General features: G+C 40.8%; 1 protein-coding gene across 1 annotated transcript in view; it reads left to right on the forward strand.

The window, feature by feature from the left end:
• Positions 1-27,586, forward strand: part of nphp4 (nephronophthisis 4) — a 246,131-nt gene that overhangs the window by 125,419 nt on the left and 93,126 nt on the right. The window contains 2 exon segments of the mRNA XM_051949343.1: positions 889-941; positions 13,875-14,012. Coding sequence (XP_051805303.1) covers positions 889-941; positions 13,875-14,012 — 191 coding nt within the window.

A 27,586-nucleotide genomic window follows, 5' to 3' on the forward strand; every position in this document is an offset into this window, starting at 1 on the left:
TTTTCTTAGCTATCAAGAAAACATTTCATTGATCACAAATTACTGGCAAATTGCACATCAGTCCAGCTAATGATGTGAAACACATTCTTTATGAGCTCAAGAAGTAAAGCAGTGAGAAAGCGGAAAGCCCCCCAAAGCAAAATGGCAGCCAGGGGGTAATGCCAAAGCACATTTGTGACAGAGAGCCAGCCAGTCCCACACCATGTCCACTCTGTGTGCATGTAGTCTGAACAGATGGGACCTACAGTAAGACACCCCAGGCAACTTAAGTAATTTCCAAAAGGCCAGTCAAGCCCAGCACAGAGAGCGAGAAAGAGTGGGAGAGGAGGACAAAGAGATGCTAGAAAACCTTTCATTTCAGTATTACCATGGCTACCAACCAAAAATCTGAGGAAGCATTGTTAGACTTTTAACTCAGTGTGGTAGCTAAATCCAACCCTGCCTCTTGATCCGTGTGAAATTGGATAGATTTTTTATGTTTGTACAGAGAGCAGTATTCCAGTGTTGAGTGTGGTTATTTACTTCTCTTAACCACATTGTTCCATGAGACTCTTATACCTCAGGATGCCAGTTCACTGCAAATCCAATCAACAGGAAAGCAATTAGAAAAGATGACATTTTACACTGAACTCTTGTCGCTCACAAACTAATATTTCATTAAATGGCTACCCAAACTATTAAATTAACTGTGCTGTCAGGTGCACAGAGCATGTGGAAGACATTAGAATGTTGTTAATTGAGCTTGTTAAACACTGAACTGAAATTGCTTGTACATAAATTGCTTGACATGGACTCAAAGCCCTCATCTGAAAGATGACATAAAAGTGCTTTGCAAGTTTCTACAAGGTGGATTGTCTTTATTTTCTCCTTCTTGCTTGTGTTTTCCAGGTCAGAAAATCATTCCACCAACTTCTCCTCCAGATTCTCCTCAAGGCCCCGGGGTAAGACACCTTTTCACCTATTGAATTTTATAGGTGACCTTTAATACTGCCCAATTAAAGAAAGGTTCTGTCGAAACCTATAACTTTATCACTAAAACCAGCTGTGTTTTGTACTTATGTCTTTGAAATTAAACAATTTCCAAGGAGGGTTCTAATCATTTGTCATTAAAAGCGGTGTTCATCAGTTGCTTTTTTTCTGCTGTCTCCATGCTCTTAGCCAGCTAGTAGTTTGTTTTCTTTTTTTTTTTTTTAAATTTTTTTCTCAGTTTTTACAGCTAAAACTAAAATGAGCTGCCATAGAAAATTCAGCTGGATAGTAAAAAAAAAAATCTGCTTTTCAGAACGTCTCCTAACAGATGAGTGCAGTCTTTATTCAGTTTAAAGTTGTTATTTAATGTTGGCCATGTGTAAGAGTTGTGAAAGAGAGCTCGAGCACAGCCCTTTGCATCATCAGCATTTCTGCTAATCTCTATAACCAGACACCTGCAGGTAGCCGATGGTAGCAGCAGCTGTTTGTGTGTGAACTGCCAGGCAGCATATCATTCAGTAAGACAAAGCAAGGATCTTTATGCCGATATCACACAATGCCACTGATTAATAAAAACTTATGCAGGGAACAGTATGAATAATAGAGGGCCTGACAAAATTTCCAAAGCCAAAACTGGAAATGATTGAGTTTGTAATGGTGTTACTTTTAAGAATGTTTCTTTTTACTTTATAGCAAGCTAGCTAGTTTTAAAATGTTGGCCATGTCCCTGTCTCTCTCTCCACTGTGTCCATTTGTCTGTTGAAAGCTAGAATGATGGGAACATTTGGATCTCTTTTAGTACAATTCTCTTGAAATGATGTATTCAGAGTAACTTTAGATGGGCCTTAGGCTTGGTGTACATAATATAGTAGAACTACAAATGTCTTGCCTTGTGTTTAGGTGTAGATTCAAAATTAAATGATTAAAAAAAAACACTTTGTAATTTTAGGTTTAGTTCTGTGTGCATGTGTGTGCTGTTGAATGCTTAGAAATGTTATAGAGATCAGCACAACATAGACAAACCATACATACTGTGTGTCTGCACAGAGATTTTTTTTTTGTTCGTGACCCTGATACACTGGTTAGGAATCATGCCATTTTTCAGCTATCACCTGGATGCAGACACAAACATACTAGTCCTTTGTGGTTCTTGTATTAAGAATGGGTTTTAGTCAACAGCTGACCTGGAGTACTTCTTGCTTGAACAGGAAGCCCCTCTGGCAGCCTTCACGCATGTGTTCAGCTCCTCTCCCATGGTCTTTAGACAAGATGCTATGTCTGGTTTTTCAAAAAGATTGTAGGTCAAGCCTATAAATTAACAAAAATAAAAGTGTCAGGAAAATTTGTTATCTGGCCCAGATCTGTCACCGGAAATATGATTAGGAGGCATAACTGAAGAAAGGCATGTTTACAAAAAAATGGTTGTTTTTTTCCTTTTCTTTCTTTTAATCTTTTGCCTCTCCTCCATGAGATTCCAGAAAAACTGAATATATCAAATATCCTACAGCCAAAATTTAATCGAATAAGTTTGCATTAGGCTTGTCAAACAAAAGTATGGTAGTGTGTCATTGTGTCAAAATTGTTATTCTTGATGAGGGACAACAAAATGTCTGTCCATGTCAATCACAGACATCACAACTGAATCCTGGGAAGGAGGTAATACTAGTGATAATAATTATGCATAGTGGCATCCATTCAGGTTAAATGTCACATCAGCATCATTGTATGTTCACGGCAACTGATATAGTGCTGATCAATTGAGCAGTAGCTTTGTAATACATTTAACAGCAGCATATTCATCCATCCATGACATCTGGTGGATGTGGGTGACGATGACTCATATCTACTTCTCAGTAAAATACCAATATCAACCATATGGAACATATACCAACAGTGTGTGTCACTGTTTGTGTGTATTGTGTATCATTTCTTCCTGGTTGAGCTAAGCTACAGGGCGTAACCGTCATCCCTCAGCCTGAGTGGAAGTGCTAGTGGAGACTGGGAGTTGTGATAGATGGTGCTCTCTCTCAGGATGAGGCCAGGGACTCACACAGTAGCACAGAGCCACAGAGCGGAGGAGGAGAGAGATCAGCTCTGTTTCAGTGTGAGCTCTCTGGGCCAGAATGAGTCGGCATTGTCGACTCATTTTAAATTGAACCAGCAGGGGCTGGGAACCGTGGGAGTGCTGCACCCATGAACTCCACAAATCGACCCTCATTTTGATTAAGCAGGGAGGGCGGTGGAAGCCTACAAGTGGGCAGCTCCCAGTGGCTAAGAAGAGACGACTGTGGTCATACTGGGCAGCTCTTAGGGGGATGACATGAAAGGAAGGTGGTGCTTAACTGAATGTATTGCTCTACACACTGCTCGCTTTTAAGAGTCTTTTTATCAGCTCTAAATTCCCCAAACATCTGATCCATCAAACTGCCACAATGAATATAAAAGACAGTATGATATTTCCACTGTGTGTTATTGTTTAATTATATTTCCACTGCAAATTAGAAGGTGCTTGTATCATATTTTCAAGATTTAAGGGTTAAAGTTCAACTGCATTTTCCCAAGGGACACAATTAACTTTGCTCCAGAGGAGAAATGCACATCTTACAACCAGGAAACATTGGCAATTTAATAAGCTGTTGATGTAAATAAAAAAGGCCACTGTGGCCACAAATTGCAATTACAGCATAATAGCACATTGAATTTAAAGACATCACTATTAGAAAACCTTACTGTGAGTGGAAAGACCTCTAGCTTTAATCAGTCTCCTATGGCATGACCAGAGGTATAGCAAGGGTGCTTTTAAAAACCTGCTTTTACTAAGATAAAAGTTCAAAAGCCTTGCTGTATGAAGCCACAATTTTAGATCAATATATTTAATTCTATAAATAAATGTGTAATTAAGGTGTCTTTAAGCCACTCTTCACTTGAATTTTAGATTCGTAAACAGAGCCTCAACAAATGGATTACAAAGTTAATAAATAGCCAAGGGTATTTAATATCGTCACTTCGTATAAATACTAATGTGGCTCAGTGTTGATTGTCAGTTTTTGCTTTCAAGTTTATCATCAAGGTGTTAACCCTCGTGTTGTCCTTACCAAAAAATGTTGTTGCCTTGTCTGAAAAAAGTCCAAAAATTCAGAAAAAATTTCCCCAAATTTATAAAAATTTGCAAAATCTTCAGGAAGAAAATTATTGAAAAGTTTCCCTCAAAAGTTTTATTTTTTTAAATAAAAAATCCCCAAATTTGACAGCGAAATTCACTGGATTTTGGTTGCTTTTTTTCTGAATGTTCTTAAACATTTTTTTAATTTGTTTATTTCCAATGTTAAAAAAAATTTCCTAAAAAATTTTGAAAACGTGGAAGTTTTCACTGTGAAAATATATATTTTTTCCACAATTTTAAAACTTTAAAACGGGTCAATTTGACCCGCGGGACAACAGGAGGGTTATTATGTCAAATTATATGTTTTCGAATGGTTAAGCTATTCCCTATGGGACAAATGCACAGCTTAATGCAGCTTTACGTTCACTGTAAATGCTCTGCACATTTACTAAGTAAATAATGGTATGAAGCAGCAGTCATTAGTGCCCTGGCTGCTCGGTGCACACAGCATAGATATTTATTTAACGGCCATCCAGGATTCTACAGTAAGAAATAAAACAGAAAACACTGTGTGAAGCCATGCCACTGCTGTTGGCAGTGACCCTCCAATTCATCACAAATCTAACTGCCGCGAAATTCACAAATACAGTCTCTCTCTCTCACTTCCTTCTCAATGATACTGTTATAAAAATACACTTGTTTAGTCCTACAATGATTTTCCCTGTTCAACGAAATTTTGCTTTCCTCTTCAACATGGTTGTCAAGTACTGACTAATCAATGGCATCCGTCTCTGAAATGATTCTGTAAACAAACTGTATTCTCTAGCTCTGTCTGTAGGCTTTGTTGGATCTGACAACTTTCTCTTGCTTGCATAAATTATTGATCCTTGACACTCTCAGTTTGCTGCGGTGCAGAATGCTAAAGATCTTGTGGTATTTATAGCCAACATTTCAAAGAGCAGCTGAATTTGTTTGCCTCCGCTGATGATGATTTCTCTGACTAGGCTGCGGTCATGTTTCAGGGTCGTGCTCGCGTTCTGTTGACCCAGGTGGTCTTGTAGTCCGTGGGCCGAAGGTGAGGCCATGTTTCAGTTTGCTGCTGGCAGAGGGCTTGTTTGGCAGCTGGCACTGCTTCAGTCAGACATAATTTACTCACAAAGAGTCGTTGGTGCCTCATCTTTGTATCCAATGAAAGGATTTTCAGGGTTCCTGCGATATGGTTGTTGTATGGCTCTATTTTAACATCCCAACCTTAACTGCTGTGTGTGAAACAAAAAATATATATAAATACTAACATGTATTACAATTACATACTTTGAAGTAAATTGCAAATTATATATAGTATCATTTTTATTTTTCTCAAACCTAGCATTTATAGTTTTCTCTGAAATGACAATGATTTCTGTTAATGCTGGTTTTGTATGATACTTAAGCCTTTGGAGTTACAGGTCAACCACTTACTACAACTTTAGTGATTACTGGTGGAAACGTAATTTCACTTCAGCACTCAACTAGGTTTTTGTAATTGTTCATCTTTCATTTCACGGGTATTCCTCCTGTCATGGCTGTCAGTGACAAACTTTTAAAAAAAACAGCACAAGAAAGTTCAGCCCACGCTTCAAGGGCCTGTAATACTGAAAATATTTTTAGTTTGAAGGTAAAGTTTTGCAATTTTTTTTTATCAAATATGCTGTAGTTATTGTACAAAAAACAATAAAAAGCTGCTGATTCCAAGAAGGTCAGGTGGGAGACAGTTATTTCTCATGGAATGCTACTATGTTAGGGATTTGAAGATTTCTTACTGATACAGATCAAATTTCAACGGCACTCATTGCCAGTTGGTCAGTGTTGCTCTCGTCATCCCTCTTCTAGTCACTACCTGTTCCTGCCTGAATCTGTATCTTAGCTTCTGTCTGCATGCTTCTTGCATCATTCACTGTTCCTGCCTACCTGCATTTGTGTCATCCCTCTTGGGCTTTGCATGCCGATCCTGATGCACTGATTTGTAAGAGCGGATTTTTGTAGACTTTAGTGTGAGGGAGGACAGAATCGTGACCATCCCAGATGATTTGAGCATGCAATAGAATTGCGTGAGCAAGCAGTACGGATTCTCATGCTCATAATGATCAAAGCTGCATGCGTCCACTTTTGGCAGCCTGAAGTTGCTCAGCGTAAATGCAGACTGAGGGAAGAGAGTCACCTAATAAGTTTGACCTGGATGTGAAGGACCAGCTGGGACACGGATGACGAGGTAGAGCTCTTTTAACCACTGGATGGAGACAAAGAGCAGTGTTTGGTGTCTGTTGTCTTAAAAATCTGAACACACTTGTAGCAAATATTTATAATTTTTCTGACCACATTTATAATAAATATTGATTATATGTTGGGAAAGCTGTTTGTAGTGGTGTATATTTGAGAGTAGGTGTAATTACAAAATAGTTATTAGCAATATAGCCATGTTAGCTTCCTGTTGAAAGCGTCATGTTTGCTTCTGTTTAAAGTCTGATTACTCAATTCAGGTTTTCTGGTTTCTTAAGATTTGTGCTTGATTTTAACATTAAATGATTAGACCCATTATAGCAAAGACATATACAACTGACGCTCTTTGTCACTTCTGAGCCTGATACGAGGTGGTTGGATTTACTACTCTCTGATCCAGCTCCATGTGGGAATAAAAAAATAATCTTTCAAACAAAAAACAATTTTCATAATAGATCTGCTACAAATCCGACATACCAGTGTGAGTAAATATTTAGAAGGATCAGTCAGATTACAAGAATCTGTAGAGCTGATAACATGTCTCTCTACATGCACAGGTCTCTCTACATGCACAGTCAAACCTCTGCAGATGATCAATAATCTGTAGAGCTAAGTCACATGTTGTCCAAAATAGTCATAAAAGCATCAGTGTAGGGAGCAACTGAAGGAATTTTTTTCTTTGTAGACTTAAATCTACATCTCGATGTGGGTTGCTCCATTTACAGTTGGTCTGTTGAAAATAGTTGGCAAACTCGATTAGGCAATCTCAGGTGCTTAGAAGCTGCTCAAAACAGCTGGGGAAAATTCGGAGAGCACCCTTACAATTCAGTCGGCACTCAAATCTGATTGTTTTTCCACAAATCCATGCCTCTGCGCTCTCAAGTGTTAATTTACAGACTCTGTAGTGCTCAGAATTTGTTTTGTGCTCAAATCTTTTGTCATCACTATATACTGCCATAAGACACCGCCACCGCCAGCACATACACACATGCAGGTCCCATGAAGCCAGAGTGTGAACAGATGATCTTCTTGGCTGTCAGGGCAAACAGGCTGAGTTCAGAATACTGGCAGCCACAGCAATGCCACTACTAATTGCCTTGTTCCATGTATTCTCTTGGTGTGTGTGTGTGTGTGTGTGTGTGTGTGTGTGTGTGTGTGTGTGTGTGTGTGTGTGTGTGTGTGTGTGTGTGTGTGTGTGTGTGTGTGTGTGTGTGTGTGTGTGTGTGTGAATGTGAGACATCCTCTCATGGAGAGTATATCTGGTGTCTTTCACACCCTCTGTGTGCAGTTCGTGGTGACTCAATGTGAGATCACATGCATGTGTGAAATGTGATTTTGGCATAGCAAAATCTACTGGCCTTGACATTTTAAGACATTTTCAATTGTGAGGACATTTTGACCAATCCTAACAGCCAGGACAGCTCATTTTAGGGTTACGCCTCAGCCTAGCATGGTATTTGCCAATGAGCAAGCTGTGGAGTGGCCCTCAGTTTACAATGAAGATCTGCTCTGATGCGAGTATGTGAGTGAGCTGAAACGGTTTGGTTTGAGATCTATTGCCTCTGCTGTATTTGAGTGACTCTTAAGTTGATGTCACTTACTGAGGATTCCGTTACATCTCGTTCCTACACTTAACCCAGCTCAGGTTGAAAACTACAGACCAGTTTCACTACTGCCCTTCCTGTCTAAAATACTTGAGTGAACTGTTTTCAATCAAGTCTCTGCTTTCCTCTCTAAAAACAACCTGTATGACCAGAATCTGTCTGGTTTTAAACAGGTTCACTCAACCAATACTGCACTCCTATCAGTAACAGAATCACAGCGTTCTGCTAGAGCTACTGGAAAGTCTTTAGTTCTTTTGCTGTTACATCTGTCAGCTGCTTTTCACAAGGTTAACCACCAAATCCTCCTCCTCACACTCACTGAGTTTGGCATCTCAGGATCAGCCCTCCACTGGTTCATGTCCTACCTCTCAAGGAGATACTTTAGAGTATCTTGGAGGAGAGAAGTGTCCAAACTGCACAGTCTATCCATAGGGGTTTTCTCAATGGTCAATGCTTGGCCCCCTCCTCTTCTCAGTATTCACACCCATAGTTTCTCGTACCATTGCTACACTGATGATACCCAGCTCTTCCTGTTGTTCTCCCTAGACGACCACACGGTCTCTGCCCAGATCTCATCATGACTGGCAAGTATCTCGGCATGGATGAAAAAATGCCACCTTCAACTCAACCTCTCCAAGACTGAGCTACTTATCATCCCAGTGAGTCCCTCTGTACAATGAGAAATCAACATCTAGCTTGAATCAACCCAACTCAAACCCACAAAGTCTGCCAGAAACTTTTGTGTCATGATGGGTGACCAACTAACCTTCAAGGCTCATGTGTCCTCTGTTGCTTGGTTGTGTCGGATCTTCCTGATGTGCATCATCAGGAAGATCAGACCCTTCCTGTCCGAACATGCAGCACAACTCCTGGTCCAGGCTCTTATAATATCACACAACTACTGCAACTCCTCACTGGCAGGTCTCTCTACATGCACAGTCAAACCTCTGCAGATGATCCAGAATCCAGCATCACGTCTGGTTTTCAACCAGCCAGAAACAGCTCATATCACCCCACTGTTCAGATCGCTTCACTGGCTTCTAGTCAGTACCCATATAAAATTTTAAACTCTGACATTTGTATACGAAATTGCAATGAAAACAGCTCGCTTCCACCTGAACTTTCTCATTCAGGTCTAAACTTCCTCCTGCTCACTATGCTTGGCCAACAAAAAGTGCCTGATACAACCACCACAACAGGGCCAGTCGATAGCTAGACTCTTCTCCTCTGTGTTTCCTTGGTGGTGGAACAAGTTACCAAACTCTGATCGATCTGCAGAATCCCTGTCAGTCTTTAGAAAAAGACTGAAAACTTCACTGAACTCTTCGCACTTAACAGACTGCAAAAAAAGTAAAAAATCCTATTACCTCCTGCACTGCCTATATGTACCACGGTCCTATTATCACACTTGAACTTGTTTTATTGCTCTTATCCAGGTCATTTTCTCCTGACTAGATCCTTGCTTGTGTTGTATCTACTCTCAGATGTATGTCACCTAAACTTGGATAAAAATGTCTGCTAAATTAAATTGTAGAATTGTTGTCGAATCTCAACAATAATAGTTTCCAAGACAGGTATCAGTATGTAACACTAAAAAACATATCTCTTGATATTCTGTGATTTAATTTAAGGGTTTTAGTCCTGGTTCATTTGCTGACATCTTTGTTTACTGTGGTTAGAGCAAGAGTGGTTTATTATTGCAGAAGCAGAATTCTCTTGGCAGCAATCTCTTCTCGAGTAGCTACTTTGTCAAAAATACACAGAAGAGAGAAGTGGTGCATGGGTAGTAGACTACAGTCAAACACACGCATGCTGTTTCAATAAACAAATCTGCCTTTTCCCATCATGACATGAGTAATTGATTTCATTTGATTTCATGCTGCTCGCAGCACACACACAACAGGGCTCAGTGAAGTTGGTTACCTTGCTGAGAAGTTGGAGGTAAGCAGCCTGTCACCTGCAGCTCTTCGTCTAGCAGCCTATTGGTCGCTCCTTTTCTCCCATTACTCTCTGCGATGTTTAAGACTGGTCGGCTGTCACTTTTCAATTCAGATTGCAGGGTCGGGCGCTACATTCTTTTTGACCCGCTGTCAAAAAACACAGAATGCAACAATGACTTGTTTTGTAGACAATTTTTTTTTGACAAACTGTGCTTTCTGTGGCATTTTCACAATGGAAAATATCCAAACTGTGGATGTTTGCATTATCTTTGATAAGATGTAAAGAGAGTGAACTGTAAGTACACTGGAAAGTAGAGCACCCAGAGGAAATCACACAGAGAAGGTACAAACTCTTGTCAAACGTAGTCAGGTCGGAAAATATTACCTTCTTGCTGTGAGCAATTGCAGTATTGCTGAGGAACAAGTTTCAAACAAATGTAATCTTTAACAAGGCTGCTTGCACATTTTTAGGGGAAAGAAAGGAGCAGACATTCTCACTGTGAAACACCTTTATATGGTGTATGGCAGCACGATCAGCTCTTTTTGCATGATGTCCTATCCTGTTTATCGAGAAGTAGTTATTTCTTGCTGCTGGTAGGTCCGTCATTACAAACTCAAGCTGTGTAACCAAATATTGTTCATACCTGCAGACCTTGTTTTCCAATTCTAGTGGGTATCCCAGTGTTTCTTAGAAGATCAGATATGTCAGGATTAATTTGTGATAAATGTGTGTAAATGACTCAGTGGGCATCTGTAATATTTCTATTTGATCAAATGGTACCGACATGAAAAATGTGGGCGCTTCTGTTTCAATATTTCACTCAGTGTGAACATCGTATATCTGCTATGAAGACTTGGAACATGCTGGTGCTGAATGAGTGAGATGGTTTTTCTAACCTTCAGGCTATATCAGGATAAATTTAAGAGAAAATTGTGCCATAGGTTTGTAAACATCATGATTGGTGTGTATGTATGTGTGGGTACATGAAAGGGAACATTACTAACGCTGCATGGTGCCGGTTGTGGATGGGTCCATCACAGTGTCAGTACTGCTTATTTTTCTGTTTCAAATTGAGAATGAGACTTGGAGTGAATGAGGATATCTGTATAGTCTATCTTAGGGACTAAATCAATGCAATGTCCTCACAAACATGCCAAAATCAGTGAGAGTGTCTGTGTCCAAAACAATCAATACATGAGTGAACATCTCTTTCATTGCTCTGTTGGGTTTATCTTAATTTTCAACGTGACCTATTTGTTAGTAAATTCAATAAGATTACAGATGGAAAGATGCATTGGAATTATGGAAGCATCCTGACAACACAATGCGACCCTTCATTACTTTTTAAATGTGGTTCTGTGTTACTTCATTGGATATCTGCTGAGAATAGATAAATCCGTGTTTGTTCATATTTAATCAAAGTTGTATCACAGCACTGATCTTGACAGTCTGTGCTAATTAAAAACAATAAAAACAGTTGTGCAGGTTGTGGTGGATTTGGCATCTCCAGTTTGTTTGTGGTAATCATGAGCCTGGCTGTTAGTTATGAAAGTAAGCTACTGGCTGAAATCCTAAATGGGGCTGTAACAAAAAGACTGGTGTAACCTTTGCCAGTGGGTAGCAGCAACTCTGACAAATCTTCTCCAAAAGTGAGACAGAATTAAAGTCTTGCAGACTTTGAAATCCAAAATTTTACATGTCTTCCGTGTTACATAAGTATTCCAAAAGTCTATAATAATTATAATATCAATCTAGGTACATTTAATGAACAGTAATAATTCACGGCTAACTAAATGTCTACCTGTGCTGGGACAAAGTGGAGCACTCTTAAAAGAAGCTCAGAGCAGAACTGCTGTGCTTTGCCACCATATCCAACAGATATGGTCTAGGTATCTAAACATGATACCTCCTCTTGGTGATCTATCTCCAATAAACCTTTAGGCACACTCAGCCATGCCAGAGGTTTATTATATCTTGTTGAGCACAGGCATGCCTGAGAATCCCTCAGGATTAGCTGGAGGTGGCCAGGGAAGTGCATCTAAGCTGTTCTAGGTACTCTGCTTCTACTGCTACACAAAAAAAGATAAATTATTGAAAATTGTCAAGATTACAGGAAGTCACAAGTGATACATATTTCACAATTAATATAATATTCTGGTCATTCGGTAGACACATCACTTATTTATTTTACTTTTTCTTATTTATATTGTGTATATATAGTGTGTATACCTCAACTCGCAGAGCGATATTGTATTCTATTCTACTCTAGCAGAATAGAGTAGAATAGAAGCATTATGGCTTCAGCATTTTATGTGTTTCCTACAGTGCTATTTCCATCAATATACAAGAGTGAAGTCATGTGATACTTACTCTTGTAATTACTCTTGATATGCATTAAAGCTCGTGTCCGGAGTTTGAATCGCAGCGTCTCCCAAAACACTGTTGGTCCCTCCCTCCCTCTGATTTCGCCCCTTTATTTGTGCACGTGCGCAGTACCTGACAGGAATGCCCAGAGTGCTGCAGCATCTTGCCCGTTTTGCTGTTTTCCACTCTTCTATATTTAGTACATTTAGTAAATAATAAAGGAATTACAATAGAATTCTGTATTGAGTCTAACTTGTCCTAATACCAAAATAACATGAATCTGCTAGGACGAACGAGTAAAGTTTCAATATGTGATTACACTCGTGTATCCCTCTCAATGACGTTGTTTATCAAACTTAGTACATTTACGCGTGTATATGTGTTACATTGTTTATTTATTTCTATCTAGAGTTCAGAATTGCATGACTCCTCTGATGAAGAGTATGTCCCAGACGCCCCAACATCTTCCTCCAGAGGTCGGGCATCTAAACTAAGCCGTCAGGCGGGCTATGGAGGCCGTGGTCGGGGAGCGACACGAGCACCACGAGCCAAAAAACGTCCTGCAGTCTGTTGGCCTGACAAGCCATGGGATTGGTAACTTTTCTGGAAGTTGCTGATCCCTGATGCTCTCTCCTCCACAAGCAAAACAAATGTGTGCGCGGTTGCGTAGTGCGTAGCTCGCCCACCTCTGCATGGGCTTGCTTGCTGCGCACGTAACCGTTGATTGGCAGCATGACAAAGCGGAAGCTCGAACTTGATTGGTCGGCAGCGACTGGCGCTTTTTGGAATAACATGGGGGTCTATGAGAGGAAGGCGGAGCTCAGGAATAAATTTTAATATTGCGTCATACTAACTTTATATTATAGTATCGAACTAGACTAACACATTTTAGCTTTGTTAAACAATGATACATAAATTGAAAACAAACGGAAACTCCGGACACGAGCTTTAAGTGCAGTCCTTTAAAGGAACAATACCAGTAAAACTAAAATGGTGAAAGACAACAGTTAATGTGTCATGCTGTGATCATGTACAGCATGATGTAAGAAGCATTACAGTACATTACACTGAATTTATATAGACAGCAAATACATGCCGAGGAATTGTGTTGTTGTGAGTTTGCCGCACCATCAACCACAAATTGAAATGGTCGTGACAAAATTCTAATCATGTTTCAAACATGTCTGGTTGTGTATGCAGTTGAGAGTGCAGTTAATATGTAATGCTACATCTATATAATTCATATCCACTCTGAAATGCACATTCAGTTGCTGCAGCTTGGAACAATCAACTAGAAGGGCCACATTATTTCACAAGTCCTTCAACAGAAGTGACTGACATGCCGTAAATTTAAAGAACAACAGAAACTCTCAAGTCGTATAGTATATTCCGTTTTGTTTCCAGTCACAAGTCAACAATTTTAAATTCGACCTGCTGTGGGATGACAACACTAAAAGATTGTAGGTGGGGAAGCGGGTGGAGTGAGAAGAGCTTACAAGTGCCAAAGCAGTGTAATGGGCTGCTGTTGTCATCTGAGACAGCACATGTGTCTCTCTGGCGTAAAGTGTATTCCTGAGCCCTGTTGTTCATAATCATAATAATAACAGCGAATCATTTGCATTGTTTCTCTGCAGCTCTCACTGTCTCAGCTGGCAGCTACTTCACGCTACCCGACCATCAGCCACTCCAGCTCGGCGTTGCCGTGGCAACAGTCATTTCCTTCTCTGCTCCATCCTTCCCCGTTGGCATCGGCCCACCAGCTGTCACATGTCGTAAGATTTCCACCCCCGTTTGCAAACACACTCACACGCAGAAAGAGAAGCCCATAGCCTTACACTCATACTTCATGTATGTGCTGAGAAATACACAAGCATTAAGCAAAAAGAAAAAGTTACAGATGCATTTAAAAATATTTACATTCATGCAGTGTAATGCTAAAACACACAGTATGTAAGACTTTATGCATCCCCAAGGGTACACAGACAGTTACTCACCAGAGTTCAAAGACACCTTCACCTGCACAGTAGTCTACTCATAATCCATGGAGACACACACATGCATGCAACACACACACACACACACACACACACACACACACACACACACACACACACACACACACACACACACACACACACACACACACACACACACACACACACACACACACACACACACACACACACACAGAGAAAGAAACCTCAAAACTGAACTCCAGCCCTGCACACTCTTTGTCTTTGGAGCTGCAGGAGGTGCTGAAGCTGCTCCTTTTCATCTTTATAATCAAAAGAAACATTATTCTTTCACTTGGCTTTTCAAATCTTTTCAGACAGACTGCTTCATTGTTCTTAAAGTATCAAATATCCTTACGTTTTGCCCCCTTCTAATTTGCCTTGTTCTGGACCAAATTTATCAATGATTTTGTAATTAACTGCCACATTTCTGTATCAACCATCAATATAGTTTGAGGCCTTTGTGGGGGTCACAACAGTAGTCTAGAATTGCCAGCCCAGTTGAAAGTTAATTTTTAAACTATTGAACACCACAACAAAAATGTAAACACCTTTTTTTTTTTTCAAAGATAAATTCAGTTTTACCCTAGTTCTGTCTTATTTATTCCACATACATCCCAGTGAACTCGAACTGAGGTGATAATAGAAATTACATTTGACAAAATATCTGACTGGCTGTAATTGCTAACAAGCTTTGTGCAGCTGAACAAAGTCCTATCATTGCAGCCAGGGGATACACTGTAGCAGAAATGAGAAAGTCAGCTACACTGTGCTGATTTTAATAACTCTGCTGAATAATTTCCTGAAAGAATACAGGGGTAACCTGTTCCCCGCAGTCGTAGGTGTTTGCTGCTGAGAATTGGCTGGCAGAGTCATTTTGCCTTTGAAAGCTGTCTTCTCTTTGCTAAATTAGACCATGTTCACCCACAAAGATGCATATGTTTGGGAATCAGTGCGTTGCACATTAAAAACAGTGGTAAAATCCCAGAGAATGGCAAGGAAATCATAATGCTGTAATCCAGGGATTAACCCTGAATCCTCTTCTGCTTATCAAAATCAGTTTGCACATTTCTATGTGATATGTCTCTTTGATGCATAAAAACAACATATTGCTGGTGTTTGTGAGGCAGTGCGCACACAGTTTCAGTTTAGCTCAGCTGCTTAAACTGGTGACAGAGCTGTAGACAGATTTTTCCTATTGTAGATCTCTCTCTCTCTCTCTAAAAATAGCTAATATCAGTGAATCAATGACCTGCTTGGCTAATTGTCAATGTTCAGCTGTTTGAACTTGCCACTGGAATATTTCAGAGGTGGGGAGCTTCTACTGTAACAGCCCTATCTACCAAACATGCGTTGCTCTTCAACTAAACTGCATTCTCATTTACATTTTGAGGAAGAATTGATTTTCTGTCAGATTGCATTTGTGACATATCACAAATCTGTTTCAAACCAACATATGTTTGCCATTTGTTTTATCACTTTAGTGCTGCACTTTTTCAACCAAACCTTTCAGATACAGCAGGATTCATTACTGTGGTAACCCTGGCAATGAAGGGAAAGTTTCAAACTTCAAACCTGTGCTCACAGGGCCATGTTTTAACCCAAACCATGATCATTTCTTTAACCTATCCATATAGTCCGTATAATTATTGATACAGTCAGTACTTGATTAGAGCTCCTTTACCATAAATTACTACATCAGTGCAGCGTGGCATGGAGGTGATCAGCCTGTGCTACCGCTGAGGTGTTACTAAAGCCCTGGTTGATTCATTGTGGTCTTCAGCTTGACTTTATTTTGGGGTGTTTCTCATCTTCCTTTTGGCAGTACCCCAAATGAAGGCCTATGTGGTTCAGGTAAGGGGAATTGGCTGGACAATCAAGAACATTAATATCACAGTTTCTAAACCATTTGGTGGTAGTTTTGACTCTGTGGGCAGGTGCTAAGTTCTGCTGGAATATGAAATTGGTGTTTCCATTAATCTTAAAGCATGACGTGCTATCGTGCATAGACAAACACACAGGGCTCCTGTGGATATTTGTGAATCCATGGAAAGCACATCCAAAGTCCTGCAGTGACAACTGGCACTCATCCACAGGTTGAAAATGATGATTTAACATATAGTTGTTAATGACAAGGGGTCTCCTTGTACAGTCCCTCCTGATAATAAATATTTTTATAAACACTATTTGTTTTCCTGGACACATGAAGTCAGCATGCTTGTAGTGTGGATTGTCCAGGCAGTCACAAATTTTGGGCTGCAGATAGCCATCTGCAGAGGGATTTGTGGACTTGGGTGGGTGACAAAATCTATGTAACGGTACCCCTACAGACATGCAGAAAGCAGGAACTGGCCTTAATGGTTCAGCACAGGACAAAAACACTGGTCTTCCTGGTCAAAGCAATGCTGTTGACTTTTGCATCCATTCTCACACCTGACATTAATTTTGTGTCTCTCAAACTGGAGGCCTTACTTGCATTATCACATTTTTATCATCCATCCATCCATTATCTATACACCGCTTAAACCTAACCAGAGTCATGAGGGAGCTTAGAGTCTATCCCTGCTGACTTAGGATGAAGGCAGGGCACACCCTGGACAGGTGATCAGTTTATCACAGGGCTACATATAGAGACAAACAATCACACTCACACCTACAAGCAACTTAGAATTATCATTTAACCCCAGCATGTTTTGGGACTGTGGGAGGAAGCCAGAGGACCGGCTGAAAACCCACACAGCAGAACATGCAAACTCCATGCAGATAGATCCTAGCCTCAGGCTGGCATGCGAACCGGGGATCTTCTTGCTGTGAGGCAACAGAGCTAACCACTGAGTTACTGTGCATCCAACATTTTTATCTTTCGATGAGAATTTTTTTTTTTCAAAAGAAAATATGTTCCTTTCAAATCGTAATTGAGACTGCAGTTTACTTGTGTTTGGATTACTATGAAGGTCTGAAATACTACATGTTGTTACATCAAATCTGCAAGGTAACTAAAAGGGGATGCAATGCAAACAGTATATCGTTGCCATGAATCTTATCATCTCTTTTCTGCTGTGAATGCAGGGCTGGGCTCCTGTGATACCAAGATTTTCTTCCTAACTACTTCCACTAACTCCTGTGGTATCCTTAGGTGTTCCGAGACAACATGGGGTCTGTTATCCCAAAGTTCTTACTCAGCTGAGCTTGCCTGACTTACCTTCATCATTACGCATTCTTATCAGATGCCCAAACTACTTCAACAGTCACCTTTCATTGTCAAGACAAAGTCTGGTTTGCAGTGTGTTTGAGGTCCCATGATAAATTGTAGATTTGGACAGTTCTTTGTACCTTCGACTTCGCAAGACCATAAGCCTGTGAACGTGGGCATATGTGGACTTTTAGATTAATCCCTAACATTTCAAATGAATCTAGTTACAGAGACTGTTGCTCAGTCTTAGTGGCTTTCCCAGGAGTCAAACTGATAATGTTGAACATCCTATGTTTACACAGTAAATCACTGTTTTTTCTGTGCATTTGCATTTAGTTTGCTTCATTTCCTTTTATTGTCACAGTGGATTGTAGGTGCTGATTTAGAGCAATCCAAACCAGCCTACCTGTTTTTACGCCTCAGCATTGCCAAGAAGGACTTTTCTCATATTCTAACTAGACAGCAATAGCTTTAATGGCTTTCTCCCATATTTCATGCTCAAAATCCACATAGCTTAAGCTATGAATCATCTTGCAGGAATAATCCAGGAACTGTGGATCAGGCTTACTGGAGATAACAATATGATCAGAACCACAATATATCTAAAAAAAAAAAGAAGGCACAATTCAATTTGGTTTTGAAAGACTGAATAGGTCATCCTGTGGAAAAACTATGGGGACAACTTATCCGTTTAATAGCTATACCTACACTGGTAGTAAAAATTTGAGAACATCCTACCATTTGTTTCATTACACCCTGAAGGGCTAATTCAGGGCTAATTGCATGTATATATTAAATGTAAGTTCCTGTTTTGGCTATACACAGCATATAATCCTTTCCCTTTAGGTCCATTTGGCACATACAGTATAGGTTGGTTGCTCACTGAGTCATAGTTGTTTTAAATCTGAAACTCTGAATCAACATTCACTACTGTAAGTAGCTCTCTTTATTTTAAGTATAGTATTCCCAAAATAATCTGAGCAGCCTTACAAGTGGAAAGGCTAAATGCTCAGCCACAGAGTAACATTAGCACAAAAAGAGTTATAAAACATGCTGACTCAGTAATATCAGTTACAAAATAACACTGTTTAAAAATTAGCTTCAGCCCCCATAAGATACCAGACCAAGCAAGGCGGTAGCTGCCAAACCCCTCAGTTTAGCAAACCGAGGGTGGGTATCTTTTTAGTACTTATGAATTCAGCTCTTTGTGTAATAATAATGTCACATATCGTCTTTCAACCCTGATAAAGCCGCTTTAAGGGTCACATCCTGATAATGTTTTAAACATTTCATCTTCAGTGCAGGGGACTTAGTGAACAGCTTGATTGAGTGTGCTTGCTCTATATTGTCAGTGATGATACTGTGGAATGCTCTGTTGCATTTCGTACAGGGGCAACAAAAAACACTGTCAACATTAAAGTCACAGATAAGGATGATACATTATATCCTAAGTTCACCGGCTGCCATTAGCTTTCAGTCATGATACTGTGAGTTTCTGTGACATTCTTTTTGCATATATTGAGTCATTAAATCTGCTTGCAAAATTTATTGTTAAAACGTTCATTTGTCCTTGTAACCTTGCAACCTGAATACACCTACCTGTAAAAAAAAAATCAGTCACTCATATGCCATCACACTGAACAGGCTGGATGAAAGCAAGCTCACCTACAATATAAAGCCAGTAATTTAAACATTTTAAATGTGTTGACGCTTCTACTTCATGCCATAGCATCCTCTTAGGTTATTATATTTCTAGCTGTTTGATCAGAACATGCATGTGCATGTTGTATACATATATCAGCATGACTTTGGTTGAGGTTGTTACCAGCATGTTTAATGGAAAGCTCAATAATGCACAGCCATGTGTGTCCTTTGATAGGCCAACTGCACCATGTGCATACATCAAAGACCAGAAAAACACTTGACTGGAAAATGACACCATTAACACTTCTTAGCTAATTATCTCTGTTAATACCCCTCCAGCTGTGTGTCTGTAAATGACAGTGAAGAAAGGATTAATGTTTGCAACAAAAAAATTAGAAATGTTGAATTGTTTCACAGGCATTAACGGTGCTGTTTCTCTTCATAAACTGTCAATACTGTTAAGTGGGATACTGGTAAACTAAAGAATGTCAGTAACTGAATTGCAGATTAAACTCAGCATTGCTTCTCAAAGAAAAAAACAATATATTGTTGGTAGTTTACTCATCATTTGGTGTTGTTAGTTCAATCATGTTGCTTTTAACGTAATTGACTGTCAATGGCACTTGTAATGCTTCATCAAAAAACAAACCAAAAAAACACTTCACTTTGTCCTTCGAAGTTTACTGGGAAAATAATAAGGGCTATTCCACCCCAATTAATGATTCATCCAGTATTCATGTGTTAATGAAACTTGATTGTATCTGTATGTTGAACTGCATGCTTACCCACTAGATGACACTTTGTACTGACTGTATCCTGGCTGCTTCACGTTTGGTTGCAAACTGCCCCAGTGCATGCTGAACATAACCATGTCATCTCCTACAAATAGAGAAGCAACGCTGAGGTTCAACACACTTGCAAATAAATAATCTAGAATGAATTGTGCAGTTTAAACAGTGCAGTCCATCAAAATATTTAATCCCATTTACTGTGATGTGCCTTTTATCAGTACACTTGCTGTATGTTTTAGCCTGATTTTGATGTCAAGTGAAATTGACTGAGAGCATTCCACTGGTGTTGCCTGTTTACATGACTCCAGTATTAGACAGAAACATGAGAACTCAATTTTTTTTCTTTGTTGCAAAGGTCACACTTATCCGATTCAACTCCTTGCAATTTTTTTTCTAGATAATCTGCTCTTTGATCACTTAAAATTGCATTGGCAGACCTTTCCACTCACTATCGTTGATATTCATCTGAAGTGTGTTTATACAGTACCGTCCAAAACTTTGGGGTCACTCAGAAATGCCCTTATTTTTGAAAGGATAATATTTTTTTAAATGAAGATAACATTTAAATAATCAGAAATACAGTCTAGACATTGTTAATGTGGTAAATGACTATTCTAGCTGAAAGTGTCTGATTTTTAATAGAATATCTACATAGAGGTACAGAGGAACATTTCCAGCAACCATCACTCTTGTGTTCTAATAGTACATTGTGTTAGCTAATCATGTTGAAAGGCTAACTGATGATTAGAAAACCCTTGTGCAATTATGTTAGCACATGATTTTAATATGTCAGGTTTGAACAGTACTGCATACAGCGGTGGAAAAAAATTCGGGCACCCCATGCATCTGTTAAATTTTGCATTAAGAATCACTCTTAGGTCTTCAAGTGCAATTTCTTTGAGTACAGTTACAGCCAAAAATACTGACAAATCCTAAAAAGCAATTAAAATACATAACAAATTTTGCTTTTGTTAGAAGACACAATTTTTTTACCGTGTGCTTTGTGTCTGTATAAAGCCAGCGCATTTGATAGTTCTTCAGAGACAGAAATGGGTAAACAAGGAACCTAATGCGGGAAAACACGCCTGAAGATACAGATTCTCAGCTAGGAAGGGTACAGCTGCAGACAGATAGCCAGGAAGTGCAGATGCAGTCCTTCAGCAGTGGATACACTCCGCAGAAATACAGATGAACCAAAAACTTCGGAGACAAATCAAGGTGTCCAACGGTGTCCTTCAGCAAGAAATGACCACATCCTGATCCGCATGTGCACAGAAAACCACCAAATGACATCACAGAAGCTTCAGCAGCAGTGGTCAAACCAAATTGGGGTCCAGTGTTCCACCTGCACTGTATGTGGCCGACTTTTAGATCATGGCTTAAGGTCCTACAAGGCTGTCAAGAAGTCACTGATATTATATATATAAATTATATGTATGTATGTATGTATGTATGTTTGTTTGTTTTAACCAACAGGTGGGTTGTACATTAGAGGTCTTTTGCAGAGAACACATGACACAAACATCCGTAAACTTAAAGGTAAATGATTAAATAGTTCAAAACAGAAGATGTGTGCAAATATCTATCATTAGTTAATATTAACTCCAGGAGAACAGATGTCCAAATACCGTAAGTAATGATTTAGAGCTGACCAGTCACTTTCTCTGGTCTTGGCATCCTGCGGTTTACCACACATCACCGTCGAAGAAACTGAATAGTTCAGAGATTTACACATTGTTTATTTCTGCCTTCCAAGTATTTACATTTGTAGTTCCCTTTTGCAGATTTAAGCACAGACCCATACAGCAATAAATACTGGGAGACTAAACCAATGAGAGGAGCATGTTGGTAATTAAGCTAGGATTACATATTGAGGAACAAGGCTCGTTAACGCCTAGTACCTCATAGATGAACCTGTAGAGTCAACACAGACATTCTCAAGGACTAAGTTAACCTAAACTAGGGTAAGCTCTTAATGTCCTCTGTGGCATATGGCTGCTGTGTATTAAAGATATGCATTTCTACTGTGAGTGTAAGGTTGAAAGCAGAGTCGGCAATTTCCAGAATAAGTTTTGACAAATCCAACACAAGCTTTCTCCCTTGTTGCCATGTTGCTTAATCCAGGCCTCCATAACACAATTTACTTTTGATGTAGTTTCAATGCATTCAGCTGTCAGTTTCAGTGCTTAAGTAAAGCCAGTGTTTTAGATCCCTTTCTCCCTGTACTGTTTTGTAGTCATTTTCAGGTTCTTGCATGTTTCTTTGCTCACACTTGTGTGTAATCAGTTTGTAATTACTTAGTGGAACTGTCCATATGTCATTCTGTATAAAGCTCAGGAAGTGCATGGTAAACTGTATTTAAGGTTCTTTAACAAAATAAGAAATAATCATCTCTCAAGTCTGACACTTACACCTTAGTTAGGAAAAGTGAGGTAGAGTACCATTCTTCAAAAATAACCTCCCAATTAATCAATTATGTAAAAATAGAAATAATGCCTCAAAATATTAAACAAAAAGAAAAAAGAGAGGTAGTCCTATTCTTCAATGTTCAGTTAGCCCATTCTTCAAAATATTGTGTCTAATGGCAAATGAAAAAAATATAGAAATATGCCTCAAGTCAACAGTCCTTTTTTTCCTTCTTTTTCCTTTTCTTATTAGCCACAGAGACATAAGTCCCAGCTTTGCAGACAGTACATTCTGCCTCCCATTTGACAAGACCCGGACGAAACAGGGGTACTTTTTCGCATTTCATCAGTGAAATGACATTTGTGTTTCGGCATTTTCTTTCTGTTCGAGTGTTCTCTCGCAGTGTGCCTACCTACCTGTCAGCCTGCGAGGAGTGAGTTGAGTGTGGAGCGCCTCTGTACTGCTTTGTGAATGATTAATACACGTTCCGAGGTTCGGCTCAAACTCCACCTCTCAGAGCGTGTTTCCAAGGAACCATTTAGATTCCGGGTCGCTGCTCGTGTGGTTGACCGGCTGGCTCGTAGAGCAGTTTTTTATAGCGTTTACGTGTTTTTTTGTTTTTTATAGGGTTGTCCTGCTATTCGTGTCCTGTCTATGTGTGTCTATGTGTTCCCAACGTTCTATAACTTGGAAACTTTCTCTTTTTTTTTTTTTACTCTGGTAAACACGGCAAGTAGACACACTCGCCGCCGCGGTAGACCCGCTAGCGCTAGCGGTAAGCCACCTTCGCTAACGGTACGACCGCGGATTCTACTTCTTCTACTTCTTCCCGGCACTTTCTCACCATGGACGCATTCCTCTGGGCACTACTTCTACCGCTCTTCCTCCTCCTGTGGGACTCTGTCCCCACGAACGGGTTAAGTTTCCCTGACGGCCAGCGGATCGTCTACTCCAAAGATTCTCCTGCTGCAGCTCGGAGCCAATCCTCAACCCGCCACCATCACAGACTCAGTTCCAGAGGAATTACTCCGCCACCGTTCACACCACCAAGCACAAACGGAACACGAAGAGGCAAGAAAAAAAGTGGAGTAAGAGCTAGATTAAAGCGGGAGACATGTAAACAGCGGTCCGCTCCCCTCCATTATCCTAGCCAACGTTGCGCTCGCTCCGTAACAAGCTAGACGAGCTACAGGCTAACATCAATTACCTGCCACGAGTACAGGACGGCTTCGATTCTAGCTTTCACGGAGACGTGGTTAAACAACAACGACTGTAACAGCCTGCTGCATATCGATGGCTTTGCCCCCACTCTGAGACTGGACAGGGACAGAGAGCTCACCGGTAAACACATGCGGAGGTGTCTGTCTGTACGTTAACACACGTTGGTGCTCCACCGTGTTGTGAGGGAGAAACTGTGCTCCCAGACATTGAACTCTTGGCTGTTTCGCTGCGCCCTTACTACCTACCTAGAGAGTTTCCACAGCTTTTTGTTATTCTGGTTTAACATCCATCCCAAAGCTAATGCCGCACTGCCACAGAACATATCATGAACTCACTGGACAACCTGGAACGCATCTCCCCCCGACTCACCTAAGTTTATCCTCGGTGATTTCAATCACTGCTCCCCCTGGGAAAGCCCTGAAGGTTTTCAGCAGTACATAACATGCACCACACGCTGGGGAAGACGTTGGACAAATGCTATGGGTCAGTTCCAGATGCAATACAGGTCTGTTGCTCTCCCCCTCTAGGCTCTGCTGACCACAGTACTGTTCTACTCATTCCAGCATACATCCCCATATACGGAAAGCCAATAAAATCATCTGCAACATCAAGCAGTGGACCAAAGACAGCATTCTTGCCCTACAAGGATGCTTTGAGTCCACAGACTGGGATAACTTTTAATCCCCTCCAATAACAATCAGCGAACAGGTCGACACCATCTCTTCCTACATTCTCTTTCTGTGTGGATAGCATTATCCCCTCCAAAACTGTCACAATATTTCCCAAACAATAAAACCATGGATCACCAAGGAGCTCAAAGAAACCATCAACAAGAAGAAAAGGGTCTTTTTCAGTGGCTCTGAATTAGAGAAAAAAGAGGTCAACAGGGAAGTTAACGTGCCATAAAAGCAGCCAAGCTGAAGTATAAAAACAAAGTTGAGGGAAAACTTCACACAGGGGAACCTCCGCTCAGCTTGGCAGGGCTTGAAAACATGGTGCTGTGAACACCACCACCAACTGCAGAAACACCATCCATGTGGACGGTAGCAGCCCTACATCTCTTCCCAACGACCTCAACTCTTTTTACACCAGGTTTGAAAGAGACAACACCGCACAGCTGGAGGAGATCAGGACCACACTCCAACCCACTGACTGCACACTGACCTTCAACAGAGAGGAGGTGACCAGAGCCCTGAGGAGGACTAAAGAGACCAGCTCCCCCGGCCCGGACAACATCTGCGGTCGTGTGCTCAGACACTGTGCAGAACAGCTGGGAGGTGTGTTTCAAACCGTCTTCCAAAACTCCCTGGACAGTAATAGAGTTCCTCAGTTGTGGAAACATTCCACAGTCATCCCCATCCCCAAGAAGAGTACAACCAAAGTACTCAATGACTTAAGACCTGTGGCCCTCACCTCTCTCGTGATGAAGGCAATGGAGAGAATCGTGAAACAACATGTCATCAGAGTAACTAACTCACAGATTGACCCTCTCCAATTCGCTTATCGTACGAGCAGAGGTGTTGATGATGCCAAAACATTCATTCTGGACACTGTACACCGTCACCTGGAACACCCAAACACTTCAGCAAGACTTCTGTTTGCTGACTTCTCCTCTGCATTTAACACCCTCCAGCCTCACATCCTGGCTCATAAACTCTCCTCCCGCTTCCACCTGGATAATCAGCTCATCCTGTGGATTCTGGACTTTTTAACCCACAGATCACAGAGGGTGCGGGTCAACAACACCTTCTCTGATGTACTTCACACCTCCACTGGTTCTCCTCAGGGCTGTGTCCTCTCTCCGCTTCTCTTCATCCTCTACACTGATGACTGCAGATCCACACAGCCCAACTCCCACCTGGTCAAGTATGCAGACGACACAGTCCTCCTGTCTCTGCTGTCAGGACCTTCTTGGTCTCACAGCTCAGTCCTCCAGGAGTTTGTGGACTGGTGTGATGACTCTTGTTTGGAGCTGAATGTTAAAAAAACCAAGGAGATGGTGGTGACCTTCTCCAACAAGCAGATGGCGCTGGCTACAGCCGTCACCACCACCATCCATGGACTGCCTGTTGAGCTTGTGGAGGAGTACAAATATCTGGGCACCATCTTTGACAGCCAGCTGAAATTCTCCTCTAACACAGAGGAGATAATCAGGAAATGTCACCAGAGGCAGTATCTCCTAAGGAAACTCAACTCATTTGGAGTAAATAAGAACATTCTCCAGACATTCTACTACTCCTTCATAGAGAGCACCATTACATTCTCCATCATCTGCTGGTTCTATTCTATCAGCCTCCAGAACAGAAACCGCCTGCAGAGGACTGTCACTGTCTGTTCCAAGATCATAGGACTTCCTCTGAGAACTCTATCTGCAGTGTATGAGCACTTAACATGCAGACTGGCGAACCGGATCATCAGTGACCCCTCACATGCTCTCTTCTCTGCATTTGAGTGGCTTCCTTCCTGGTCGACGGCTTCGCTGCCCCGCATGTAGGACACAGAGGAGAAGGGCCACCTTTGTACCCAGGGCGGTCCAACTACTCAACTCATAACCACAACACCCCCCACCCACTGCCACCACCTCCCACGGACTTTAACACGGACCTCGTGAACTTTTCCATTTGCATTTTGCACTCTGCATTTTACATCTGTACTGACTTATTACTGTACCTACCTCATTGCCATTGCAACTATTCTACTTGTACTACTGACACAAAAAAAAAAAACCAAAACACACACCTACTGACATACACTTGTAATTTGCACTAGTAAATTGTTTACCGTATTGTCATTTTAATTTTTTAGTTTTTATTTCTGTACATAGTATTTTGCCTTTATTATTATTCCATTGCACTGACTGCTCTACGTGCCTTTGAATTGCCCCTTGGGGACAAATAAAGTTTTTTGAATTGAATTGAATTGAATTGAATTCAACGTGAATGATAAATACAGCTGGTCTGTGACGCGCCAAGCTAGGCAAGATCAAAAACCCAGACATTTGAAGGACTTTATAGACGGCCGACCGGACAGGCCGGACAGCCTCTCAAAAGAGGACATGTCCGGGTAAAAGAGGATGTATGGTCACCCTAATTAACAGTTCTGCTGCAATGAAGCAGTACATAGGCTTTGTGTTACTGTGTAACCATGTTATTTTGCTTCATTATTTTTCATGACATGTCATTAAATGTTAAAGTACGCCGGCCCGCGGGCGGGCCGTTTTTTTTATCGGTATACGCTTTTTTTTAAATAGAAGGACACTGCAAACACGATTATACAAACACTATACACACATAGAAAGCTGAGATTCTCATGATCCACCGGTATAAAACCACTTTCAGATGTGATTACCACAGCGGGTAATATAAACACATTTATCCAACAAACAACAAGTCATGTAAACGTGCACAGCTCACCTGTCGACGCAGTTTGGACGCTCGTTTCTGGTCATAAAAGAAGATAATCCACAAAAACCGGCCAGAAACCCAAGCTTAGCCATCCAGAGGAAACAATCCAGTACAATACTTTGGCCAAAACATGTCTCGAAATAGGTAAAAAATCCAGAAAACGATCGGCTCCGTGCGCGTGCACGCGGGGCGTGGTGGCGCTGTGCGTTTCATATTCACTGCATCTTTCTATTATAACTTTATCATACACGGTCGAATTCCCTTTGTTCGCGATTCAAAATGGATACTGGAGACTTCTCCTCCGTTTCAAACCGAACTCAACCAATCAGGTGACTCGTTTCCGCCTACTTCGGCGATTAGCCAACCATGGCCGAGTCTGACAGATATCGATTACATCACTTGATTGACTTGTTTCTCAGCAAATCACGCCGGAGGAACCGTTAGATTGACAGGCCTGGTAGCCAATGAGCTTGCTGAATGGCTTGAATATAAATCCCGCCTCTGCCAGCGGCTTTATATGATATTTCATTCGTGAGCTCCGGGCTCCACCTGCTGTTTCTCTGTATTCCTCTCAATCTGTGTGTGTGATCGACACTGAAGCCTATCTGAAGTGATTTTTTGAGTTCTTTATGAGTTTTTGGAATGAAAATGAAGTGAAAATTAAGTGAAAATGAA

This window comes from Acanthochromis polyacanthus, chromosome 6 (assembly GCF_021347895.1).
Source record: "Acanthochromis polyacanthus isolate Apoly-LR-REF ecotype Palm Island chromosome 6, KAUST_Apoly_ChrSc, whole genome shotgun sequence".
NCBI lineage: Eukaryota > Metazoa > Chordata > Actinopteri > Pomacentridae > Acanthochromis > Acanthochromis polyacanthus.